This window comes from Trachypithecus francoisi, unplaced genomic scaffold, assembly GCF_009764315.1.
Source record: "Trachypithecus francoisi isolate TF-2019V2 unplaced genomic scaffold, Tfra_2.0 Lachesis_group20, whole genome shotgun sequence".
Taxonomy (NCBI): domain Eukaryota; kingdom Metazoa; phylum Chordata; class Mammalia; order Primates; family Cercopithecidae; genus Trachypithecus; species Trachypithecus francoisi.
The window spans coordinates 13,658,692-13,672,719 of record NW_022681466.1 but is presented as its reverse complement, the minus strand read 5'-3'; the positions used below and the strand labels follow the sequence as shown (position 1 = coordinate 13,672,719).

Below are 14,028 nucleotides of genomic sequence, written 5' to 3'. Positions count from 1 at the left end.
ATTCAAAACTGAACAGGTCGAGTCCCTGGCCTCACATTTTCTTGGGGGAGAAAGACAGTGAACAAGACAGATAGAATGTCCAGTCACGCAGGGTGGTGTGGGAAGACGCAGAAGGGGCCGCCTGCTGGAGGGAGTGCGGCCAGAGGACGGTGTTTCTCAGTCTGTAATAAGAGCCATAAAGGTGCTTCTGCTGTTTGATCCTGCACTGAGAAGTTCCTGTTGCCAGGCGTGGTGGTTCACACCTATAATCCTGGCACTTAGGGAGGCAGAAGCAGGAGGATTGCTTGAACCCAGGAGTTGGAGACCAACTTGGTTAACATAGTGAGACTCCATCTCTGCAAAAAGGAAAACAAAAACAAAGAATCTCCTCATCTGTCTTGTCTGATTGTTCATGTCCTCATGTTTTTCCTATCCATTGGGATGAACACTTACTTGAACAAAGATAACTTCTATTTCCCATACACATTCAACTTTGTTACAGAATACATTTGCTAAAACTCATCCATTTTAACTCTACACTTGATGAATTTTGAGGAATGTGTATGCCATATGATATTTGGCTCAATGTCCCCCCAAATCTCATCTCAAACTGTAATCCCCGTGTGTCAAGGGAGGGCCCTGATGGGAGGTGATTGGATCATGGGGGTGGTTTCCCGCGTGCTGTTCTTATGATACTGAGTCAGTTCTGATGGTTTAAAAGTGTTTGGTGAGCTGGGTGTGATGGCTCACGCCTGTAGTCCTAGCACTTTGGGAGGCTAAAGTGGGTGGATCACGGGGTCAGGAGTTCGAGACCAGCCTGGTCAACATGGTAAAACCCCGTCTCTACTAAAACTACAAAAATTAGCCAGTCATGGTGGCTCACACCTGTAGTCCTAGCTACTCCAGAGGCTGAGGTGGGAGAATCACTTGAACCCAGGAGGCGGAGGTTGTGAGCCCAGATCATGCCACTGCATTCCAGCCTAGGCAGCAGAGTGAGATTCTGTCTCAAAAAAATGAATAAACAAATAAAAAATAAAATATAAATAAATAAATGTTTGGTGGGCTGGGCGTGGTGGTTCACACCTATAATCCCAGCACTTTGGGAGGCTGAGGCAGGCGGATCAGCTGAGGTCAGGAGTTTGAGACCAGCCTGGCCAACATGGTGAAACCTTGTCTCTACTAAAAATACAAAAATTATCCGGGTGTGGTGTCATGCGCCTGTAATCCCAGCTATTCGGGAGGCTGAGGCAGGAGAATCGCTTGAACCTGGGAAGCGGAGATTGCAATGAGCCAAAATCACGCCACTGCACTCCAGCCTGGGCGACAGAGCGAGACTCTGTCTCAAAAATAAATAAATAAATAAATAAATAAGCGTTTAGCAGCTCCCCCCACCACACTCTGTCTTTCTCCTGCCAACATGTAAGACGTGCCTTGTTTCCCCTTTGCCTTCCACCATGGTCGTAAGCTTCCTGAGGCCTCCCCAGCCATGTGGAACTGTGAGTCAATTAAACCTCTTTTGTTTATAAATTACCCAGTCTCAGGTAGTTCTTTATAGCAGGGTGAAAAAGGATGACTACGCCATATAATCACCACTTCAGGCAAGCTATGGAATCTTCTGTAAACACATACTTCCCTCCTGCCCTCCGCAGTCAGGCCCCTGTCCCAGTGTGCTTTTTTTTTTTTGAGACAGAGTCCCGCTCTGTTGCCTAGGCTGGAGTGCAGTGGCACGATCTCAGCTCCCTGCAACCTCTGCCTTCCAGGTTCAAGCAGTTCTCCTGTCTCAGCCTCCCAAGTTGCTGGGACTACAGGCACATACCACCAGGCCCAGCTAATATTTTTTTGTATTTTTAGTAGAGACGGGGTTTCACAGTATTGGTCGGGCTGGTCTCAAACTCCTGACCTCAGGTGATCCACTCGCCTCAGCCTCCCGAAGTGCTAGGATCACAGGTGTTAGCGTCTGGCCTTTTTTTTTTTTTTTGAGATAGAGTCTTGCTCTGTCGCCCAGGCTGGCGTGCGGTGGTACGATCTCAGCTTACTGGAACCTCCACCTCCTGGGTTCAAGCAATTCTCCTGCCTCAGCCTCCCAGAGTGCTGGGATTACAGGTGTGAGCCACTACACCTGACCCTCCTGGTAATATTCTTTTGTCCACAGTCTTCTCTGTCTGATATTAACAGGGCTGCTTGAGCTTTTTCTGCTTCAGTTTCCCACCCTCTGCTTTAACTTGTGCTTCATCTTTTTTTTTTCTTGAGATGGGATCTCACTCCGTTACCCAGGCTGGAGTGCAGCGGCACAATCAGGGCTCATGCTCACTGCAGGCTCAACCTCCCAGGCTCAACTCATACTTGCACTTCAGCCTCCCAAGTAGCTGGGATTATAGGCACACGCCACCACACCCAACTAATTTTTATATTTTTGTAGAGACAGGGTTTTACCATGTTGCCCAGGCTGGTCTCAAGCTCCTGGACTCAAGCGATCCTCCCGCCTTGGCCTCTCAGAGTGTTGGGGTGACAGGTGCGAGCCGCCGTGCCTGGCTTGTGGGTGGCCTGTGTTTGAGTCTTCTTTTATCTAGTGTAACACTCTACCTGTTCCTCAGGGGGTTTAGATAATTTAATTTAATGCCATTATTGATATATTTGTATATTATGGCTTAAATCTCCACTTACTGTTTGCTATTCTCTTTATTTTATTTTATTTATTTATTTTTTTGAGACAAGGTCTTGCTCTGTCACCCAGGCTGGAGTGCCGTGGTGCAATCTTAGCTCACTTGCAGCCTTAACCTCCCGGGTGGGTTCAAGCAATTCTCCCACCTCAGCTTCCTGAGTAGCTGGGACTGCAGGCGTGTGCTCTGATGCCTGGTTAATTTTTTGGTATTTTTGGTAGAAACGGGGTTTCGCTCTGTTGCCCAGGCTGGTCTCGAACTCTTGGATTCAACTGATGGGCCCACCCCAGCCTCCCAAAAGTGCTGGGATTGCAGGCATGAGTCACCGTGCCTGGTCTATTCGCGTTCCATTATCCTTATCTGTTCTTTGTTTCTTTTTCTCTGCCTTTAAAAAAATCCATTGAGGCCGGGCGCGGTGGCTCAAGCCTGTAATCCCAGCACTTTGGGAGGCCGAGACGGGCGGATCACGAGGTCAGGAGATCGAGACCATCCTGGCTAACACGGTGAAACCCCGTCTCTACTAAAAAAATACAAAAAACTAGCCGGGCGAGATGGCGGGCGCCTGTAGTCCCAGCTACTCGGGAGGCTGAGGCGAGAGAATGGCGTAAACCCGGGAGGCGGAGCTTGCAGTGAGCTGAGATCCGGCCACTGCACTCCAGCCTGGGCGACAGAGCGAAACTCCGTCTCAAAAAAAAAAAAAAAAAAAAAATCCATTGAATATATTTTAGAATTTCATTTTATTTCCAGTTTTCTTATTATATAAACCTCTTTGTCTTACATGTTTAATGGTTGTTCTGAGATTTATAAGATATACAGTCTGTGTTTAATATTTACCACTGTATGTATAATATAAAACTCTTCAATTCAATTTCTGCTTCTGTTCAAAGAATGACCTCTGTTTCTGCTACTTCTTTTTTTTTTTTTTGAGAGACGGAGTCTTGCTCTGTTGCCCAAGCTGGACTGCAGTGGCATGATCTCGACTCACTGCAACCTCTGCCTCCTGGGTTCAGGCGATTCTCCTGCCTCAGCCTCCCAAGTAGCTGGGATTACAGGCGCCCACCATTGCACCCAGTTAATTTTTGTATTTTTAGTAGAGACGGAGTTTCACCATGTTGGCCAGGCTGGTCTCGAACTCCTGACCTCATGATCCACCCGCCTTGGCCTCCCAAAGTGCTGGGATGACAGGCGTGAGCCACCGTGCCCAGCCTCCTCTTCCTTTTTACTATGGTTTTCTTATATTTTATGTAAGGGGAATCATTATATTTGCTTTGATCAGACTATCCTTTGTAAAAATAAAAACGAGAAAGAAAAAGTTTTATACCTTTTCTAATATTTTTTTCTGATGTTCTTCATTTTTTACAAATCAGATATAAGGTTTCCGTGTAGTATTATTTTCCTTCAGCCTCAGCCCTTCCTTTAATATACCTTGTGGTGCGGATGTGCTGCTCAGGAATCATCTCAGCTTTTGTTTGTCTGAAACTTTGTCTCCATATTTTTGAGGAGCATCTTCACTAGATGAGAAATTCTAGGTTGACAGTGTTTCCTTTCATAGTTGAAAGGTATTTGGTCGTGTGACTACACTCCAGCCTGGGCAATAGACCAAGACTCTGTCTAAAAAAAAAATTACCGGCCAGGCGCAGTGGCTCACACCTGTAATCCCAGCACTTTGGGAGGCCAAGGCAGGTGGATCATTTGAGGGCAGGAATTGGAGACTAGCCTGATCAACATGGTGAAACCCCTTCTCTACTAAAAACACAAAAACTTAGCCGGGCGTGGTGGCGGATGCCTGTAATCCCAGCTACTCTGGAGGCTGAGGCAGGAGAATCACTTGAACCCAGAAGGTAGAGGCTGCAGTGAGCCAAGATGGTGCTACTGCACTCCAGCCTGGGCGACAGAGCGAGCCTTGGTATCAAAAAAAAAAAAAAGGAATAGTACCAATGCTGAAATAAACATGTTGTAATAATGTTCTTAGCTCTTCCAGCATTCTTTTTTTTTTTTTTTTTTTTGAGACGGAGTTTCGCTCTGTCGCCCAGGCTGGAGTGCAGTGGCCGGATCTCAGCTCACTGCAAGCTCCGCCTCCCGGGTTTATGCCATTCTCCTGCCTCAGCCTCCCGAGTAGCTGGGACTACAGGCGCCCGCCACCTCGCCCGGCTAGTTTTCTGTATTTTTTAGTAGAGACGGGGTTTCACCGTGTTCGCCAGGATGGTCTCGATCTCCTGACCTCGTGATCCGCCCGTCTCGGCCTCCCAAAGTGCTGGGATTACAGGCTTGAGCCACCGCGCCCGGCCCCAGCATTCTTTTTTGTTGTTGTTAAATACTTCCACTGACTGAAATTAAACAGTATGAAATATTATCTTCAAGAAAGCACACTTAGATTTACGTATTACTTGTGTATGTAGAAAATGCTCATAATACAAGCTAATGCAGAAGAAAAGAAACATGTTGTGATAAAGTTCTCAATTTTTTTTTTCTTTTTTTTTTTTTTGAGATAGAGTCTCACTCTGTCGCCCAGGCTGGAGTGCAGTGGCGCAATCTCAGCTCACTACAACCTCCACCTCCTGGGTACAAGCAGTTCTCCTGTGTCAGCCTCTAGAGTAGCTGGGATTACAGGTACGCGCCACTACACCTGGCTAATTTTTGTATTTTTAGTAGAGACGGGGTTTCACCATGTTGGCCAGGCTGGTCTTGAACTCCTGACTTCAGGTGATCCACCTGCCTTGACCTCCCAAAGTGGTGGGATGACAGGTGTGAGCCAATGCATCTGGCTTACATTCTCAACTCTTGATTCCAATGTTCTTTCTTTGTTAAACTCTTCCATTCACTGAAAGAAAACAGCACATATTGCAATATTTAGACTTTTTTATACATTTAATTTCTCTCCTCATTATGTGCACGGTTGCCTTTAAATCTCTGAACTTATTTTAATGGCTGCTTAAATGTATTTGTCTAATTCCATCATATCTTTATTTCTGAGTCTGTTTCTATTGGCTGATTTTTCTACTGGAGAGAGCTACATTTTTTTTTTTTTTTTTTTTTTTTGAGACGGAGTCTTGCTCTGTCGCCCAGGCTGGAGTGCAGTGGCCGGATCTCGGCTCACTGCAAGCTCCGCCTCCCGGGCCCACGCCATTCTCCCGCTTCAGCCTCCGGAGTAGCTGGGACTACAGGCGCCCGCCACCTCGCCCGGCTAGTTTTTTTGTATTTTTAGTAGAGACGGGGTTTCACCGTGTTAGCCAGGATGGTCTCGATCTCCTGACCTTGTGATCCGCCCGTCTCGGCCTCCCAAAGTGCTGGGATTACAGGCTTGAGCCACCGCGCCCGGCCGAGAGCTACATTTTTTTTGTACTTCCTTGCCCATCTGATAAGTTTTCACTGGATGTCAGACATGGTGAATAGGATGTTGGCAAGTGTCTGGATTTGGCTGTGGTGTTTTTTGTTTGGCTGCAGTTAAGTATTTACATGGCAGCTTGACCCTTTTGAGACTTTTTAAAAATTGGTGCGAGGGCAGGTGGGGCAGGTCTGGAGAAGCCTTTTCACCAGGGCTGACTCAGCACCATGACTCTCCCAGACCCCACTGCGTGCCCTGGAGAGAGAGCTCCAAGGACGCTCTGCCGGCCGTCCTGTCGAGCTCTGGGAATGAGCGCACGTGGAGCTCTCTGCTGGCTGCTCCGTTCCCACGAGTTGCTCTTGGCCCAGCCCATGTGGGCTTCTCCTGTGTATTTTTGCACGTGGCTGTCAGCCACAACTTCTAGGAGATCCCTGCACAGATCCCGGGATCCCCTCCTTTCTGCCACTCTGCCTCATCACTTCAGCCACTTCAGCTTCTCCAAACTCCAGTCTTTGTCTTCTCCTCACAGCAAGAACACCGTGCTCTGCATGGTTCACGTCCCTGTGGGGACCCGGAAGGGCCTGTGGAGAGAAGCCGGGAGGCGAGTGGGTCCATCTCGTGAGGACCTTCTCTGAGGGACCTGGGCCCCGCACTGCTTGTGTGTTTGTCGTTCACTCTGTGAAAGCCATGCCCCATTTTCTGCCCAGTGTCCCATTTGTTTGAAGTGGGAAGATAGGCGTGGTGACAGCTGCTGTGTCGTGTTACAGATTTATTTATTTTTGCAGTTACAGGCATTTAAAAATGTATGTGTGGGGCCAGGCGCGGTAACTCACGCCTGTAATCCCAGCAGTTTGGGAGGCTGAGGCAGGTGGATCACAAGGTCAGGAGTTCAAGACCGTCCTGACTAACACGGTGAAACCCCATCTCTACTAAAAATACAAAAAATTAGCTGGGCGTGTTGCCAGGCACCTGTAGTCCCAGCTACTCGGGAGACTGAGGCAGGAGAATGGCGTGAACCTGGGAGGCAGAGCTTGCAGCGAGCTGAGATCACACCACTGCACTCCAGCCTGGGTGACAGAGCCAGACTCAATCTCAAAAGAAAAAAAAAGTATGTGTAGCCGGGCGTGGTGGCTCACACATGTAATCCCAGCACTTTGGGAGGCCAAGGCGGGCAGGTGGCTTGAGCCCAGGAGTTTGAGATCAGCCAGGGCAACATGGCGAAACCCTGTTTCTATGACAGATACAAAAATTAGCTAGGTGGCCGGGCGCGGTGGCTCAAGCCTGTAATCCCAGCACTTTGGGAGGCCGAGACGGGTGGATCACGAGGTCAGGAGATCGAGACCATCCTGGCTAACACGGTGAAACCCCGTCTCTACTAAAAAATACAAAAATCTAGCCGGGCGAAGTGGCGGGCGCCTGTAGTCCCAGCTACTCGGGAGGCTGAGGCAGGAGAATGGCGTGAACCTGGGAGGCGGAGCTTGCAGTAAGCTGAGATCCGGCCAATGCACTCCAGCCTGGGAGACAGAGCGAGACTCCGTCTCAAAAAAAAAAAAATTAGCTAGGCGTGGTGGTATGCACCTGTAGTCCCAGCTACTCAAGAGGCTGAGGCAGGAGGACTGCTGGAGCCCAGGAGGTAGAGGCTGTACTGAGCCAAGATCACGCCACTGCACTCCAGCCTGGGTGACACAGCAAGACTCTGTATCCAAAAAAAAAAAAAAAAAACCATAAAAATAATTAAACAAAAACAAGAACATATTGTGTATAAATTACCACAAACTTAGCAGCTTAACTACTTTAAACACCCATTTATTATCTCAGGTTCTGGGGCCAGGGCCTAGGCAGGGCTCAGCCGTTCCCAGCTCAGGGTCTCTCCAGGCTAGAATCAATGATGGCCGGGCCTGCCTCTCCTTGGAGGCCCAGGGCCCTTCCAGACTCACCCAGCTGTTGGCAGAATTCAGTCCCTGCAGCTGTGGGGCCGAGGCCTCCATTCCCTCGCTGGCTGACAGCCAGGGTCACTCTCCACCCTAGAGGCATCCTCAGCCCTGGCCACACAGCCCCTCCAGGGACCCTCTCAATATGATGGCTCCATTGCTATCATTCAAACTCCCTGAAGTTTACCGGTGCAATGAGGCCAGCAGGAGAGTCTCCCTCCCATGCAGAGCCATGCCACCATCTCTGCGTCACTGCCTCGGACAGGAGGGACCTCTCCCCATCACAGGATCGCCCACAGCCTGGAATTCTGCCCCCAAAGTGTGGCCCCATGGCCTTCTGTCCCAGAGTTGCTGGTGTCAAGCCTAGTCCCCGTCCAATTTTTGTTCTTTTTCCCCTGTAGACTTTTCTTTTGTCCTTCGTACTGTGACGTTGCCCCTTACGGTGTGCGTGTGGGGTCCCTAGAGCTCTCTGAAGGCTGGCGTCTGCTCTGTCCTTCGTACTGTGACGTTGCCCCTTACTGTGTGCGTGTGGGGTCTCTAGAGCTCTCTGAAGGCTGGCATCTGCTCTGTCCTGGTGGACCTGCCCCTTTACATCCTGGGTGGCTTCCTCCCTCCATTCTGATCTAAGATGCTGGTCTTCTGGAGGAAGCCCCGGGTTCCTGTGTTTCCAGCCCTCTGTCCCTTTGCGCTTGCTCTGGGGCCTCTCCCAGCCCTGCCCGCCCCGTGGCTGGGTCCACCCTGCTCTGCTTGCTTTCGTAGCTCCGTTCCTTTGTGCATAACCAGTTTATGATCTTTTAAGGTTGTTGCTTTCCTCCCTCTCTTCCTGCTTGCTGGTTCTTCTGTTTTTGTGCGCATCCCCCTCATCCATCGCCCTCCTCCATCATGTTGGGTTTTCTCCGGCATCCGGCCATCCTTGGCGCCTGCTCATCTTATTGGGCACCCCTGTGTGCCCATCCACGGGAGCCCAGAGCACGTCAGGCCAGCGCAGGCCGCGTGATAGCAGGAGGGACAGCGGCAGCCCTGCCTTTCCCGTCACTCCTCCACTTTTCCTGTGGAATGCTTCCTCCTCAGGAAGCATTAATGCTGGGCGGTTGGACGTGTCCTTAGGTACAAGCAACAGCTGTCCCTGGCGGTGGAAAGGGAGCGGAGCCTGGAGCGTGATCAGGTGCAGCTGGGCTTGGACTGGCAGCGCCGCTGTGACGACATTGAAAGGGACCAGATCCAAAAGTCAGAGGCCCTGATTCAGGGTCTGACCACGGCAAAAAGTCAGGTGTGTGGGGCCACCAGGGCCTGGGGCCTTCTCGGCGCCTCTGCAGAGGTGGGGCTGGGCAGGATGGGTCTGGTTCTCACCAAATGGTTCTTTTTTTTTTTCTGAGACAGGGTCTCGCTCTGTCGCCCAGGCTGGAGTGCAGTGGCTGAATCTCAGCTCACTGCAAGCTCCGCCTCCCGGGTTTACGCCATTCTCCTGCCTCAGCCTTCCGAGTAGCTGGGACTACAGGCACCCGCCACCTCGCCCGGCTAGTGTTTTGTATTTTTTAGTAGAGACGGGGTTTCACCGGGTTAGCCAGGATGGTCTCGATCTCCTGACCTCGTGATCCGCCCGTCTCGGCCTCCCAAAGTGCTGGGATTACAGGCTTGAGCCACCACGCCCGGCCCAAATGGTTCTTTAAATTTGAAAACACTAAACCTCACTGAGCAGTATGCTGTGTAGCAACAAAAATTACAGTAATAAAAATGCGCCCCGCCCGTCCACCCACCGTGACTTTCTTGCATAAGCGGTTTCTGTAGCTGGCCAGCCTCGTGGTTTAAGTAGTGTTGCATGATCCCATGATCCCCGCTGGCCTGCAAGGACAGCCAGGGGTGTGGGTGGCAGGAAGGGTTTGGTGGCCTGGCCGCAGTGGGGAGCCTGGTGCTCTGAGCATCTCCCACCTATGTGTGCTGTTGGAGCCTCAGCAGGCATGGGAGCTGCCCCATCATCCACACAGGGACTGAGTCCCAGCGTCATTCCCAGGTTGCTGCCAAGCTGCAGGAGACAGAGCGGGCGCTACGGGAGCAGGAGGTGGTGCTGAAGGCCGTGACCCTGGAACGAGACCAGGCCGTGCAGGCCCTGAGGATGCATGGGCTCCCCGGACCAGGGGCACAGGTGAGAGTGCCCAGCCTGCTCTTTGAGACTTTGCTCAACAGCAGCAGTGGGAAAATAGGACTGGATCCCCAAATCCTACCAAGACTGGAGTTAAGTCTTTCAGTTGTGTTCTTTTTAAATGACCTGTTGCACAAACAAGGGTTAAGTCGGAAGCTTGAGAGAGTTAAGGTGAACTCGGGCTTCTTTGTATCTTTCATGTTCGAAAGCTTTAAAAATCCCAAATCCAAATATTACTAGATAGCAGACGTTCATGTGAGTTTGTTCTTATGGTATTGCCTGAGGACCGTCACAGCAGGTCATTTTATGCTAGGAATCTGTCATCACCACTCCTGATTTTGTTGGGCAGTGACGTTAGTGGTCAGTAGTTAAGTACTCATCCTATGCCAGGGTTTGCCCTTAGGCCTTGACGTCCCTCCACTCATTTCATCTTGGAGGTTGGCACCATGTCCACTGAGACATGGCGACACTGAGGAGCTTGCCTGAGTTGTCACAGCTCATCAGAACAGAGCTGGGTCCACAGGCAGATGGGAGTGGGGTACAGGGCTGTAGGAGGCTGGGGGAGAGCACAGAGGGCCCAGCATGGGAGGACTACCCTAGGCCTGCAGATGGCTTTTCTTTTTCCGTGGGGGTGTGGTACATGCAGTAGAGTGTACGCAGGCCTGGAGCACACAGGTCAGTGCAGTCGACACATCAATGTGCCCAAGCACCCTTACCACAACACGACCACCGCAACACAACCACCGCAACACGACCACCCGAGAGTCCCTGCCCCCTGCTGGTCCCACCTCCCCACACAAAGCCACCGCTGGTGTGCATTCTCTCCTGTTCGATTCGCTTCTCTGCCTGAGGCTTGGCTTGTCATGAAGGGCCTAGATGGGCAGGGCTTCCTCCAAGAGTGCCAAGGCAGCCTAGTGTACTTAGGACTCAGATCCTAACTGGTATGAAGATTGTTCCTAGCTCGTGCTTCATTCATGTGGTTTTTACTCATTTGTTTTGAGACAGGATTGCGCTTTGTCATCCAGGCTAAAGTGCAGTGGTGCAATCTCAGCTCACTGCAATCTCCTCCTATCCCTAGGCTCAAGCAATCCTCCCATCTCAGCTGCCCAAGTAGCTGGGATTACAGATGCGCATCACCATGCCTGGCTAATTTTTAGAGTTTTTTTGTTTGTTTGTTTGTTTGTTTTTAGACAGAGTTTTGCTCTTGTCACTCAGGCTGGAGTGCAGTGGCGTGATCTCAGCTCACTGCACCACCACCCCCGCCACCTCCCGGGTTCAAGTGATTCTCCTGCCTCAGCCTCCCAAGTAGCTGGGGTTACAGGCATGAGCCACCGCACCTGGCTTTTTTTTTTTTTTTTTTTTTTGAGACGGAGTTTTGCTCTTGTTGCCCAGGCTGGAGAGCAATGGCATGATCTCTGCTCACCGCACCCTCCGCCTCCCGGGTTCAAGTGATTCTCCTGCCTCCGCCTCCCGAGTAGCTGGGACCACAGATGCGTACCACCATGCCTGGCTAATTTTTTGCATTTTTAGTAGAGATGGGGTTTCTGCATGTTGATCAGGCTGATCTCAAACTCCTGACCCAGGTGATTTGCCTGCCTCGGCTCCCAAAGTGCTTGGATTACAGGTGAGCGCCACCACGCCCGGCTAATTTTGTATTTTTAGTAGAGATGGGGCTTCTCCATGTTGGTCAGGCTGGTCTCGAACTCTGACCTCAGGTCATCTGCCTGCCTCGGCCTCCCAAAGTGCTGGGATTACAGGCGTGAGCCACCATGCCCGGCTTGGTTGTTAATCTTAACTTTAGCCAAGACAAATGCCAATTCAGTTACTTACCTAGGGAATGGGTCTCAGGCTGAAGACTGCTCTCTAACAGACAAGCAAGTCCTGCCTCAGCTCTTCTGCCAATATTGTACAGCAAAATGAACTGTAAATCTTGACCAAATTTGGGGAGATCGGATTCTCTGGAGGGGGTGCTCCCAGACCTCGGCAAATTGTCCTGTTGGTTTGAGCCATAAAGTTGGCTTATTCCAGTACCAAGTACTGATAGGAGTTTTGTCAAAGGTCAGAGGCATCTCCACTCAGAATCTCCCTGTGGTTACCAAAGTGTGAACCCAGAAAATCTCAGACAGGTCTCAGTGAATTTAGAAGGTTTATTTTGCGAAGGTTGAGGATGCACCCCCCGACACAGCCTCAGGAGGTCCCGATGACATGTGCCCCAGATGGTCAGAGCACAGTTTGGTTTTATACATTGTAGGGAGACGTGAGTCATCAATCACCATGTAAGATGAACAGTGGTTCCATCTGGAGAGGCGGGACAACTTGAAGTGGGGAGAGGGCTTCCAGGTCATAGGTAGATAAGAGACAGATGGTTACATTCTTTTGAGTTTCTGATGAGCCTCTCCAAAGGAGGCAGTGAGATATGCATTCACCTCAGTGAGCAGAGGGTGACTGAATAGAATGGGAGGCAGGTTTGCCCTGAGCAGTTCCCAGCTTGACTTTTCCCTTTAGCTTAATGAGATTTTCCTTTCACACTGCCGAGCCCTCTGAGCCTTGCTTGCGGCTGTGGCGGGAATGCGCAGCCAGTGAGGTCATGCGGCCAGCACCCTCAGCGCATCCTAGGACAGAGCCTGGTAAGCCCGTGAGCACTCAGTATCCCAGTCTGTAGCTGGCCAGGTCGAGCGCGGCCTTCGGCGGTCTGCCCCTCATGCGACTGTTTCTCCAGGAGAAGTCTTTCTTCATTTTGGTTCTACCATAAATATATTCCCATGTCATTACAATTCTTCACAAACAGAATCTAAATGTCTGCATATTTTATCAAGTGGCCACACCGTCACGCACCTAGGAATTTTCTCACCAATGGTCCTTCACGTTGTTCACCAGTGTTATCACGGCGCTGCGGTGGGCAGTTTACTGTCTCCGTTTCTAAACTGCCAGTTGAGGTTCATGTTCTGTTCGCATTCTCTCCACCTTTTTTTTTTTTTTTTTTTTGAGGCAGAGTCTCGCTCTGTCGCCCGGACTGGAGTGCAGTGGCGGGATCTCAGCTCACTGCAAGCTCCGCCTCCCGGGTTTACGCCATTCTCCTGCCTCAGCCTCCTGAGTAGCTGGGACTACAGGCGCCCGCCACCTCGCCCGGCTAGTTTTTGTATTTTTAGTAGAGACGGGGTTTCACTGTGTTAGCCAGGATGGTCTCGATCTCTTGACCTCGTGATCCGCCCGTCTCGGCCTCCCAAAGTGCTGGGATTACAGGCTTGAGCCACCGCGCCCGGCCTCTCTCCACCCTTAAGCACGGCGTGTGAAGCTCTCCTCCTGGGAGCCCAGGCCAGCTGGCCTTGCTGGTGAGCATGGAGGAGCCCGTGGGCCAGGGAGTCAGAGCACCCTGGGAAGGGGTCCAGGTCTTGCTTCAGGCTTGTATTCACGGAGTGCGGCGCGGGGAACAGGCTCTGCATCCCTCAGGGTGGCTCCGCAGGAGAGGAAGCTGTGCCTTTTGCACACATCTTGGCTGGACTCATGGTTGAGCTGGGCCAGAGCCCTGGGACTTTGTTTCCCTCTCTGGTATCCGGGGTCTGTGCTGGCGTCTGGAAGCAGGTGTTTCCTCTAATGTGTCTGCTGTTCTAGTTGTTCACAGCCAGAGGGAAAGACTCATAGCGGCGAGTCCCTCCTGGTCGGAGGCAGAAGTGCCCCCACCTTTGGTTAGAGAAGGACACTCCTCACCCAGAACCGGGTGGGTGGGGCCTGCCTCTCCTCCTGCACCAGAGCCACCTCGCCTTGTTGTCCTCCCACCTTGGGGGCTCCTTGTGAGCTCTGTCATCCCTATGCCTGCCCTTTGACCGGAGTGTAACATGTCTCTCTTCTCTGGTTGCTTGTAGAGTTTCCATTGTGTTGGTGATTTTTCAGCAGTTTGATTTTGCAATGCTCTCTGGTATGATCTTCTTTCTGTTTATCCTGCTTAGGCTTCACTGAGCTTCGTCATCTGTGGTGTACGGTTTTCATCGCATT

At 51.1% G+C, this 14,028-nt stretch overlaps 1 protein-coding gene across 5 annotated transcripts in view; it reads left to right on the top strand.

Moving 5' to 3' along the window:
- Window positions 1-14,028, top strand: part of CCDC57 (coiled-coil domain containing 57) — a 137,535-nt gene that overhangs the window by 38,828 nt on the left and 84,679 nt on the right. For all 5 annotated transcript variants that reach the window (XR_004430300.1, XM_033181676.1, XM_033181674.1 and 2 more), the window contains exons 10-11: window positions 9,003-9,165; window positions 9,907-10,038. Coding sequence is in view for 4 of the 5 variants with exons in the window: in XM_033181676.1 (XP_033037567.1) it covers window positions 9,003-9,165; window positions 9,907-10,038 (295 nt within the window). In the remaining variant the exon portion in view is untranslated. The remainder of the gene's footprint in view (window positions 1-9,002; window positions 9,166-9,906; window positions 10,039-14,028) is intronic.